General features: G+C 33.5%; 1 protein-coding gene across 1 annotated transcript; it reads right to left on the bottom strand.

Moving 5' to 3' along the window:
- Positions 1 to 4,400: 4,400 nt before the first annotated feature.
- LOC124898421 lies at positions 4,401 to 4,855 on the bottom strand. The gene is made up of 2 exons (XM_047412071.1): positions 4,666 to 4,855; positions 4,401 to 4,561 (listed from the first exon to the last, which is right to left on the bottom strand). The coding sequence occupies exons 1-2, from the start codon at positions 4,853 to 4,855 to the stop codon at positions 4,401 to 4,403; spliced, it is 351 nt and encodes a 116-aa protein (XP_047268027.1).
- Between the last annotated feature and the right edge of the window lie 8,724 nt (positions 4,856 to 13,579).

The raw sequence follows: 13,579 nt of genomic DNA, 5'->3' as shown, positions 1-13,579 counted from the left end.
TTAGGGTAGAGTAGGTTAGGCCATTATGGCCACTTTTGTTGACTTTTGTTTCTTAGTTTTAAGAATTAAAAACACGTGAATGTAAAAACTTGTAAATTCTCATTCTATATATATCAAAGGCAGAAGGCATTGCAAAAGCAAGCCTTCATGCGTTGAAGCACCCTTGCTCTCTCCAATCCACAAAAAAATATTACTCAGTTAATTAGATAAACATATTTCAATGGAAAAAGCTATGGAACAGCAAAACTCAGAAATAACAAAGCTACCCGGACAGGTATATCTATTTATGATTATGAATAGCTAATTTCATAATTCCCAACAATCATGATATGATAAAATAAATTCATATTAGTTACTTTATAGTAGAATTATTCGAAGAATAATATGTTAAGAAGTTTATTAACAAAGAGGAAACGGAGAAATGTCCCTAAGGACTATGCCATCCTAAAGGTGAAACCAATGAGGCAAGAAGCCGTGGCGGGGATTAACCAGAGTAGAGGCGCTGTTTAAGGGAAAAAGTATCCGGATTACCATGTTAATAGTGACGGAAGAACATATTATTTAAGAATAATCTAGTATATAGTAAGCTAAGATGACTATATTTTATGTACATGGTTGAAGGGAATATTTTGAAAAAAGCAAATTTATGAAAATGAATGATAATATATCTGATGTGATGGTAGATAAATTCAAAATACTTATTTTGTATACACTTAGAAATATAAAAGTAGCAGATATAAGAAAAATCATATTAGAAAAAGCTTTTGGTGAATATTACATGACTAGAGTAAGTTATATACCATATCTACCTAACTATTCTTACAAATATTTACGATGATAAGTTACATAAAATTTTTAGAAAACAATATAAAAAATATGCAGTTACTAGAAAAACAGATAAAAATAAATATAGATAAATACATGGGAAATAAAGATATAAAATTTCTTAATAAAAATATGCAAAAACTACTAAGGCTAAAACAAACAACTACAAAACACTATAATAAAACCAATTTTAAAAGATAGGTTATCTAGATTATCTCAAAGTTTTAATCTTATATATACTCAAAGATATAGAAATAATAGATATCAAGAAAATAATATTAAAAGAAGTAATAAACTATGAAATTGAAACTACAAATTGTCTAGAACAGTTATACGAAGAAATTTACCCAGAAGGATATTATTCAGATTAAAAAATGCTAGAATATATTAGGAAAACTAGAGAAAATCAAGAAAATCTAAATAATGAAATTAATTATAGAAACCGAATTAGAAAAATAATGGAAAACCTAAAAGAAAAATTAATATGGATAGAAAAAACTTTAGAAAATTTAGATAAAAGTACATGTGATAGTCTATATAGTTTAAAAAACTCACTACGAGAAGAACAACACAAGATAATAAATAACATTGAAAATCTAGAATTAGATATACATTATAGCACAGATAGGATAAATTATTATACAGAAATTTGTAACTCTGCAATTACTACAGGATAAAATAATCAATGAATATATCTTACGAAAAAAGTAAATTATTAAAAGATATTGAAACAAAATTTAAAAAATATCCACGCACTAATAAAAATAGATTCACTAGAAACCTACTAAATCTATTATACCTATTAAATCCGTGCACCCCCCTACAAATAAAAGATTTTTTTTAATGAATTCATCTACCTCAACAATTCAATAATTTTGAAATAGAGGGAGTAAAAAATAATAACTAATTTCGAGAATAATTTTAATAATGACTTCATGTTTGGTTGGTAGGATAACTTATTCTGAATTATAGTGTTATTTATTCTTTATTAAGGGTGGAATAATAATTTTGAAATAATTAATAACTTGTTCCTCGAACGAGCTATTAAACAAGTGGAACAAATATACCCCTCAATTTTTAAGGACACGTTTGATTGGAGAAACTATATCTTTTAAAAAACAATAAGTGTAGAATGTATGTGTCTTATTATTTAATTTTATGCAAGTTTAAGCATTTATTTGTACACATTTGTACTCAATATATTTATGTACTATGTCTTTTTTCTTGGTTAAAGATGTGAATATTATATCATCATCATCATATTAATATACGTCATTATGTCCCAAGTGACAATACTTCTTGTTGGTTTTGTTTAGGCTATAGTTCGCTACACCAATTCAACTGTCCGAGATACAAAGTAGCTTTGTGTGCATAATAAGCGTAGTTTTTTTTTTTTTGTTTTATCTCCTCTCTGTCATAGTCCAGCCTATTAGTGATATTATCCGTTTTGAATTCAGGGTTGCATGAGTTTAAAACGTGTCACAAAGGTCTAAGACCTACTTTCTTATATACATGTCATCTCTCTCGAATTTTATTGATGTGAGATTTCCCTAGGTGTTACGTACACTCATCCTTAGGACTCGATCAACATATTTCTAGGGTTGCACGTGAAGAGTATCTTTGATTGTTGTATAAATATAAAATATAGGGGAAAAGGTTAAATTTATCTTTTACTTTAAAAATTTGAATAAATATAACATTGATTGGTTATACTTCATGGTCAAAGCCAATTTTATCTCTTTACTTAACAAATTGACTATATATACCATTCGTCATACTTTATTTACCCTTTCTTTAACGAAAAAATCTAAATCAACACTAAATGATCCTTTTAAAAAAATAAACACACCTTAATTTAAACCGCCAGATTCTACCCACAAAAAAATACAAACAAATATTCCCCTCTCTTAATTTTGTATTTCTTTTGATCTAATTTTTTCAATAAATAAATATATTTCTCATTCAACGTGCAGCACTAGTAAATTATTCATAAATGCACAAAAAATATAATAAAATAGGATAACATAAAAGCATCAAATTAAAGAAAATATCTATTACAAACTTCACTCCTATTTCACTTATGTTAAAATTTCAAAATTTACATTCCAATGCTGCAAGTAGTGGTCAGAATGGCCATGACTCAAGTAAACAATGAAAGTTCATGTTTTGTATTTCACATTTTCACTTGCAATTTGAAATTAAGAAAATGATCCTCTCATTTTTTAATGTTGTTTTTCATCTATTTCTTTTTCAAATCTCATACGTGGTGAAGTGCATAGCAATAGGGAGGCCTAATTTTTTTTAGCAAGAGTAGATGTAGGATGTGTTCGGTACGGTGTAAAATATTTTTCATTAAAAATATTTTTCAAGCAAACATTTATCGTTGAGAAAAATGAGATAACATTATTTTTGTTATTCTACTTTTCCTATTTTTTCCTTTTGGGAATCCTTTTCTCAATTAACAATGGAAGAGAAGTAACGGGACTATATACTTCTCTGTTGTTAATTAGAGGTATTGAATTTTTCAATTGCTAAGTTGACTAGCTAGCCAAAGAACATAAGGCCACTGATTTATCTTTTGTTGTTCGACTCTCCAATTATTAGCTTTACTCTAGAATCCACAGTGATTTTTAAAGGGGTGGAGGTGGTGCTAACTTTGTGCTTGTGATTATTCTCTTATTATAATTTCTTAAGTTACTAATGATCTCTCGTATTTTGTATAAATGATCTGATGTGTTCAAACTCTTAAGTTAATGATTTCTTTTAACGCAATTTGAGAAACGATTAAAGAAAATGGAGGATCATTCAGAAAAATGGAGATATTGTTGGTTGATATTAACGAAAAACTAAACTATTTAGTGAAGATGCATGATGCTAAAGTTTCTAGGGACATTATTGCCAGCTAAGTACATGAGCTCTTCGTGGACTAGTAATGGCCGACCAAAGAGGAAACATAGAGTAGCTGAGATAACAAGGCATTCGTCCAAGCATCAATGATTGGGAAGAGGTGATAAGGCAGTAGTTCATCCAGTTTATTTGCATGATGATTGTGTCGAAAATGACTAAAGGAAGTTGAAAGCTGAAAAACCAACATCTTGATTTTAATGATCTAAGATTGTTATTACTAGCACAATTAAAAAGGGCACCACATACATTAAAACTTTCGTTATGCACACACTGACGGGTTCAGAATTTAAAGGTTGTGGATGCTTTAACTTTTTTTAACATAATTTGCTAATGATGACATAATGTAAATATATAACTATTTAAATGTAACATTAAAATAAAAGTACGATTAATATTACCATTGTCAAAAAAGGCTTCCAATCACAAGTTACATACAAAAAAGACTTCAGGGTCATAAGTCTGAATTTAGAAAAAAACTTCTAATTATAGGACACCAATCATAACTGAGCTTTACGACTTTTCATATTTTGAAAATGATGAATAGTAGCATCATTACTTACACCTACAAATATCTTACGCTCTACGTAGCAAACCAAACAACCATTAAAAAATTCATCACCCATGTTGTTGCGGAGTTCATTTTTTATGTAGTTCATGGAAGAGAAAGCTTATTCCACAGAAGCAATAGCAACGGAAAGAATGAGAGTAAAATTGATGAGCGAATAAATAAGAGGCCAAGTCTGATGTAATTCTGATTCAACCAATGCTTTAGCAAGATTAGTAATTTCCTTCGTATTGAAAAATCTTTCATCAGAACCTCGAACAAGTGCTATGAAATTATCAAGTGACAATTGAGATCTCGAAGTTTGTTGCTATCAAACTCATTCAGATAATATTCAGCCAACCTTATTATTTTTTTCTTATCAAAATTACCAAATGACTTAGCTGGATGTAAACAAGCCATACCAAAAAGTAAGTCAGTACTCACAACGTTGAAATAATTATTAAGCTCTTGAAGTTGCAAATCAATAACAACACAAAATCTTTCAACCCGAAAATGATGAGAATATGTAACATCAAGAGCTCTACGTTTTGACTTACCAAGAATGTAACGAGCATCCATTTTTGGGATCAATATCTCATATTTATCACAAAAAGAAAAAACATCATCAAGTAATGATCTCTATCCACTATCCCTCATCCTTTGCAATTCTTGATTTGCAGTATTGAGCAGTTTCAGAGCATTGACAATATCTCGATCCATCTTTTGTAACGAGGAGTTCAAATGATTTGTTATCATTAGAACTTTCAACATTAAGTGTAGCAGAAAAGCAAAATCAAATCCCTTAATCATATTCTCCAGAGTTCCAGTTGTAAGTCTGTCAAGATAATTTAGGCACTCACGTGCAGCAAATTCAAGAACATAAAGAATTTATGAAAATATGTCAATGAAGTTCTCTAATGTTGTACAGTGAGAACCCCAATGAGTGTCGCATGGCTGTTGAAGTCCACGTTCTTATTTTAGTCCCCGTACTGTGTGCATTTTACCAAAAATAATCAACTCCTCTAACTTTGCAGCTTGATGTTGTTTGAGCAAATCCCTGCACTTATAAAATGCTCTAACAATATCAACCCATTAGTAACTAAACAAAAAAATCACAAATCTGAATTTTTCTTCACAAGAGCCACAAGTGTCAGCTGCAATTGGTGAGCAAAATAATGGGTAGAATAAGTAGATAGAGTATCACACAAAATTAAGTTCTTAAGACCATTTAGTTCTCCTTGCATGTTACTTGCACCATCATAACCTTGTCCACGTATTTAGGACGGACTTAGTGAGTGATCTGAAAGAAAAGAATAGATTGACTCCTTCAATGATCATGTAGATGTATCACTAACATGGACAACACCAATAAATCACTCTATTACTTCACCTTTTTGTCAACATATCGGAGAACAAGTGACATTTGCTCTTTATGTGATATATCTTTTGATCCATCAACTAGTATTCCTAAATTATTACCATCTAAGTCTTCCATGATAACTTTGATTGCTTATTTTTCACAAGCATCAACAATATCTTTTTAAATTTTTGGACAACACATCATTTCATTTTTTGAGGTATTTTCTAAAATAATGTTCTCAACATCCTTATCAATATTTTCATACCAACACAAAATCTCAAGAAATATATCTCTATTTGTAGATGATACACTCTCATCATGACCACGAAATGACAATCTCAATCTCAAAAGAAACCTTGCCAAATCGATTGAAGCACTCAAGCGATGACGAGATTCATTTTTTTCTTTCTCAAAATGCTTTTCAAAAGATATGCAAATAGATTATGATTGATTCATCAAATCAATCATCATGTTGAAACACTTGTTGTGGATGCTATTAACCTCTTCAATATGGATTTCGAATCTCTCCAAAGTCTTGTTCTAACCCTTAAATCCATGTTGTGTAAAATCAATATCTATCATATTTCCACGAACTTCGTGCCCATTTTTAAATAAATAGCAACACAAACAATATGCAGCATCTTTTGATACACTGTACTTTAACCACTTGGAATATTGACCCTTAAACCAATCAGGATGAAATTTATGCATTGTAATTTTCTTCTTTTCAAATTGAGTTTTCAAAAAAATATGATCCTTAGGCTGACAAGGTCCCTTTTGAATATAACATATTTTAACTTCATCACGTAAATTAGCACCATATTCTACTATAGGCCTTTTTTCTCTGCCGGGTCTGCTTTCAAATATGTAAATTCGATATTCGAATGAGTAGTATCGCTTCCGAAGGTATGGATGAAACAACGGATGGGATAGTAGCATTGGAGCATGATTTCCCACATTTTGATCTAATGACAAACTTATCCATCCTGATTTACATAAATTTATGACAATTCCTGCAAAACAAGATCTAATTAATATGATTTTCAAGAAAGAATTATTCATAGAATCATATCTATAAAAGATTGATGAAGAAAAAAAAATCTAAAATCCTTATTTCAGTGTTGTGAAATTTAGGAGAATGGTGACGTAGCAAAATATTTTAATAAGGATATTTTATTTTCTAGCTTTGCTAGACGTTTAGTAGCCACACTTTGTTGCTCTAAATAGACAATGCAATTAAGGATCACATGCCACAGAAAATAAGTACAGCTATAACTACCATTCTGTGTGGATCCTCACAAAACTAATTGCTAAACGTAAGATATCATTTTCCTCCTTTTTTATTGGATAGGAGGAAAATATATTGAAGAAATTTCCTTTTCTTTGACAAAAACAAGGAGAACAAATTTCTGTTAACTCAGATATTTTTTATAGCAATTATAATGGATAAGAAATAGATAAATACCATAAAAAAATTCAAATTTAAAATCATATTTCGAATTTTTAACTCTAAAGAAAATTAAAGTACCTGCATTTTGAGATTAGTGAATGAAGATCATGAAAATCAAAAATAAAATTAAAAGAATAAGAGAAGAAGATGAAATTTGGTATTTAAATATTGGAAGAGAAAGGTTTTTGGACTTTGGTGGAGAAGGCCAGGAGGGTTTTGTCGTTTGAGTAGCTTAATTAACAAATTATAAGAGTTCATTTTTTGTTTAATAAATTAAGAAGTAAAAAAATAAAAATAAATTATTAATTAATAATATGTTAATAAGTGAAATCAAACCCCAAAGATACTCCCCATTTAGTTGTTGACTGACTGACGTTGTGCCCGTGTAAATGTAATTGTAAAGTTACAAAAGAGTTCACTTTTTGTTTAATAAATTAAGAAGTAAAGGAAATATAAAAATAAATTAATAATTAATAATATGTTAATAAATGAAAAAGTCAAACCCTAAAGATACTCGACATACTTTGACAACTTATTTTGACAAATAGACACACAAATGTTGAAAAAATGGAAACATAGACACCCTAATGAACCCACTAAAAAAGTATTGTAATGCCCCGAGTCTGTACCCCGGACGCTACACGATGCTTACGATCCCGGAGGACCACAAATTAACCCATGACTGATATCAGCTGTAAGCACTGAATAATAATTCTGAAATAAATGTAGAAAATAGGCTAAAATGCCATAAGATTCAAAATTTGTAAATACTGATAAAGAATAGCAACTGATAATAGTAATCTGTACAACTGAATACTGTCTGAAAGTCTAGTCTAAAAAGCCTCTAAACTGAACTTTCTAAATGTGGAGTTGATGGGACAATCCTCTAACTACTCCATCTACTGAAATATTGCATCTACCGAGAAATTGAAATAATAAAATATCCTTGATAGATGAGGACCCACTACTAACTCTGACACTGCTGGCTGAATCTGAATCTGTCTATGCGCAATAGGGAACTTGAGCTTGCGAACCAATGATATGAGACATCATAGCGCAAAGAAAGAGTATGCGTCAGTACGTGAAATGTACCAGTATGCTAGATGAGGTAAGACTGAATGCAAGGGTTCATGTGCATGAACAATAATTGACTGAATGATATAGAGTAACAACATGAGAGTACATAGATAACTGATACTGCTGTAAATACTGAGTATGCACTACTGTGCATATAATAAATATTGTGACTGAGCTTGTCTGAAGCTAAGTCCTAAGTTCTGATACTGAGTAACTAATATCTGAAGTTACTGATAACTGAGTTACTGATACTGATTGACTGTATCTGACAGTCCTAATTTTACAGAACTGAACTGAGTTTTATTCTGAAGATTGAGACTGAAACCATGGGAGGTAATCATCTAATCGACATGCCCTAAATAAGATAACTGAGTTGGGGTCCAACTTGTGACCCTAGTTGGAAGGGTGTCAGTACCGTGCCATGGGTCAAGACACTGAAGAGTTACCTTCATCTAGCAGGTACTCTAATGAGAACGGTGAAACCCTCAACTGGCAGGTTAAAACACCTCATCAACCCTCAACTGGCATGTTTGATGTCTCAACCTACGTTGGCTATGTAGTTCTGGAATACAAAAATTGCTTCTAAGGATCACACCCTCTACTGACAGGTGAGCCCCCATCCTTGGGTTCACTCGGTGTTGAATGCTACTCCCAACTAAAACATACTGAACTGAGTTACTGAACTGGACTGGACTAATACTAAGTTTACTCAGTTTTCTGAGTTCTGTAACTGACTTAGTTCTATTGAAATCTGTAACTGACTGGATTTTACTGATCGAGACATGACTGATACTATTCTGCATCTGACACTGGCTCTAGGTACACAGCTAAATTATGGGTATTAAATACCCCAGGACTCGATAGGATGAATAGTAAAACATAACATAATCTTACAAATCATAACAATGTACACTTGTTCATAATTTATCTGTGAAGATATTTTATCAGACACTTGTAGGGCACAAGCTTGCACATATATTAACATATCATGATTTCATTAATTGATTCACATAGACATTCTATCAAATGCACATAATCATGGTTAACATATAAGCATGGCAATTATAATGCCCAAACTTGCAAATTTATGAATTATATCATGGGGATTACACAATTCAATACACATGCTATTCAAACTTCATGGAATCTACAATTAATCATGAATTGAAAGTCACATAATATCAAAAACAAGAATACAATCTAATTTCAAGCACGTAAATCATGAATCGTAAATCTTGAAGTTTTAATAATGGATTCTTGGACTCTATGGGTGAAAACGGCCCATAGATGAACACCTAACATACCTTGGATTGTTATTTCTTGAAGGTGCTTGAATAAATTTTTTAGTTTTGACCTTGATTCTTGAAGCTAGGGTTTATTTCCTTGAGAGAGAATGCTTGGATTTGAGAAAAGATTAAGTGAATAATGGTATATCTAGGTTAATTAGGGGTAATTTATGTGTTAAAGGCTGACTTGGGTCATGAAAAAAATGTCCAATTACCCCTGGGAATGATTTAAAAATTGTAACAGGAAAAAACCAATTTAGGCATCTAGCACGATGCGCCACTATCGCGCCAAGCCACTGAAAACTAACAATTGGAAATGTGGTTGATGGCGCAATGCGACTGTATCGCGTTGCCACACTGAATGTGACCTGAAAGCTCACCGCGACGCTGTGGAATCGCATTGGTACATTGGAAAGTGACAATTATGAAAAAGCTGTTAGGCGCGACATGCCAATAGCATGATGGAACACTGGAAAGTGACCATTGCCATTTGGCTGGCCTCCACGAGGCGTTGACATGCATTTTGGCACACTGCTTTACGAAAATAACCATAACTCTTCGCCCAGGAATCGGATTTGGGTGAATTTCATATCGTTGGAAAGCTAACTAAATTTTCTATGCATTGGCAGGCTCTAAATTTAAAAATACTGCATATTTTGAAAATTTTATATGGGGTAACCCATGTACTGAGGGTTAATTTAAGTTAGGGAAATACGGGGTATTACAATATCTCCCCTTGGGAACATTCATCCTCGAATGAGACTGGTTGAGCTGAGATACACTGATAGACTGAGTTTAGACACTGAAATATAACTACATGACTGAACTACTGACAAGCTGAGTTCTCATACTGAACATGCATATCTGATGCATAGAATATATGACTGAAGTTACTGATAAGCTGAATTTTCATACTGAACATGCATATCTGATGTATGAGTTCATGACTGAACTGATTCATGAATGCATGAATGAATATGCAACGGTAACGAATACCAAGATTATAACTGTAACTGAACATGAAATTGAGTAGGGCTAAGGAAAACTGTTACCTTAAGCTGAATCTGAGATTGCAAAGAAGAGGTGAGGATACTTGGTCCGCATATCTATTTTCGCTTTCCAAGTACCTCCCTCAATGGATTGATTCTGCCAAAGAACTTTGACCAAGGAAAATTCTTTGTTCCTTAGTCTGTGAATCTAACGATCGAGGATCTGGACTGGAACCTCTTCGAAAAGGAGATCATTCTGAATATCTACACCCTTTAAGGGAACTATGACTGCTGGGTCACCAATGCATTTCTTTAGCAAGGAGACATGTAATACTAGGTGTACTGAGGCTAGATCTGAAGGCAACTCAAGCTCATAAGCTACCTTTTCGAAATAACTAAGAATTCTATAAGGATCGACATATCGGGGACTGAGCTTTCCCTTCTTGCCGAACCTCTTTACCCCCTTCATGGGAGATATTTTCAAGAACACAAAATCATCGATCTCAAACTCGAGATCCTTTCCCCTCACATCTGCATATGATTTCTATCGGCTCTGGGCAGCCCTAAGCCTTTCTCTGATTAACTAAACCTTTTCTAAGGCATCAAACACCAAGTCAGGCCCTACTACTGTAGCCTAACCTACTTCAAACCAACCAATTGGAGATCTACATCTCCTATCATAGAGAGCCTCAAATGGAGCTATACGGATACTGGAATAATAGTTGTTATTGTATGCGAACTTAATCAAAGGCAAGTGGTTATCCCAACTACCTTTTTGTGATCAGTTGAACCTTCTCTAAGGCATCAAACACTAAGTCAGGCCATACTACTGCGACCTCACCTACCTCAAACCAATTAATTAGAGATCTATATTTTCTATCGTAGAGAGCCTCAAACTGAGCTATCTGAATACTGAAATGATAGCTGTTATTGCATGCGAATTCAATCAAAGGTAAGTGGTCATCCCAACTACCCTTGAAATCGACAACACAGGCTCTTAACATATCTTCTAGAGTCTGAATGGTCCTTTCTGCTTGACCATCTGTCTGAGAGTGGAAGGCTGTACTGAGGTGAACTTGGGTACCAAGACCCTTCTGGAATTCTTTCCAGAAATAAGAGGTAAACTGGGTACTTCTATATAAGATGATGGATACTGGGACTCCGTTTAACTTGACCAACTCTCTGATATAGAGTTTGGCGTAGTCCTCAGCTTAATATGAAGTATGAACTAGCAAGAAATGAGCTGATTTGGTCATCCTGTCTATGATAATCCAAAATCATGTTGATAATGAGTATGCGGCAAACCCGTTACAAATTCCATGTTTACTTCTTCCCATTTCTAGGTGGGAATACTAAACTCCTGCGTGGACTCACTAGGTTTCTGGTGCTCAATCTTAACTTGCTGACACGTATAACACTTAGCTACAAACTCTGTAATATCCCTCTTCATCCCAATCCACGAATAGATCTCCTACAAATCATGGTACATCTTAGTGTCCCCTGGATGAATAAAGTATCGTGCACCATGCGCTTCAACAAGAATTCGTTGCCTCAAGTCATCTACACCTGGCATACATAAACAACCCTGGTAACATAAGACACTATCTCCCCCTTAGGAGAAAACCTCCATTTTCTGATCTCCAACTGACTCTTTGAACTTAACAAGACTGGGATCTCTATTCTGCTTTGCCTTCACTTCAAAAACTAGAGATGATTCTGAACTATTCTGCACCCACATACAACCCTCTTCTGAATCGACTAAGTGAACACCTAGTCGGGAAAGCTGATGAACTTCCTGAACTATCTTCTTCTTATCATACTCAACATGAGCAACACTACCCATAGACAATCTACTGAGAGCATCAGCCACTATATTGGCCTTGCTCGGGTGATACAGAACACTCATATCATAATCTTTTAATAACTTTAACCAGCTTCTCTGATGCAAGTTCAAATCTTTCTAAGAGAATACATACTATAGGCTTTTGTAATCTATGAACACATCAACATGCACCCCATACGAGTAATGCCTCCAAATTTTTAAGGCAAATACTACAGCTGCCAACTCGAGATCATGAGTTGGGTAATTTTTCTCATGGGGCTTAAGCTGTCTGGAAGCACAAGTTATGACCTTACCTCTCTGCATGAGGACACAACTCAAACCTACTCTGGATGTGTCACAGTACACAACAAACCCTTCTGAACCATCTGATATAGTCAAAACTGGGGCTAAGGTGAGTCGAGTCTTCAACTCTTGAAAACTTTTCTTGCAAGAATCTGACCAATAAAACTGGACTTTTCTGAGTCAATCTGGACATGACGGATGCAATATATGAAAAATCTTCAACAAATTAATGGTAATAGCTAGCTAAACCCAAAAAACTCCAAATATTTGATAGAGAGATGGCTTTAGGCCAATTTTTCACCGCCTCAGTCTTTTAAGGATCAACTCTAATGCCATCATCGGAAACAATATAACCAAGGAATGCTACTGACCTTAGCCAAAATTCACACTTACTGAATTTGGCAAATAACTGATGAGTTCTGAGAGTCTAAAGTACGATTCTAAGGTGATCTGCATGATCATTCTTGCTACAGAAATAGAAAAAAATGTCATCAATGAATACTACAATGAACATGTCCAAGTACTTCTTGAACATGCAATGCATTAAGTCTACGAAAACTTCTTGGGCATTTATAAGACCAAAGGACATGACTAAAAACTCAAAGTGACCATACCAGGTTCTGAAAGCTATTTTCAGAATGTCACATTCTCTGAATCTGAGTTGATGATAGCCTGATTTGAGGTCTATCTTTGAAAAGTAACTGGCGCCCTAAAGTTGTTCAAACAAGTCATCGATTCTAGGAAGTGAATATTTATTCTTGATTGTGACTTTGTTTAACTAACGGTAGTCTATACACATTCTAAGACAACCGTCTTTTTTACGCACGAATAAAACTAGTGTACCCCACGGAAAAATGCTAGGTCTGATGAATCCCTTATCTATGAGATCATTCAACTATTTTTTTAGCTCCCTAAGTTCTGTTGGTGCCATTCTATATGGAGAAATAGATATGGGTTGAGTATCTGTAAAAAGGTCTATTTCGAAGTCTATTTTCCTAACGAGAGGAACTCCAGGA

Source organism: Capsicum annuum, chromosome 5, assembly GCF_002878395.1.
Source record: "Capsicum annuum cultivar UCD-10X-F1 chromosome 5, UCD10Xv1.1, whole genome shotgun sequence".
Taxonomy (NCBI): Eukaryota; Viridiplantae; Streptophyta; class Magnoliopsida; order Solanales; family Solanaceae; genus Capsicum; species Capsicum annuum.
Note: the sequence above shows the minus strand (reverse complement) of the source record. Positions and strands in the feature narration are given on the sequence as shown.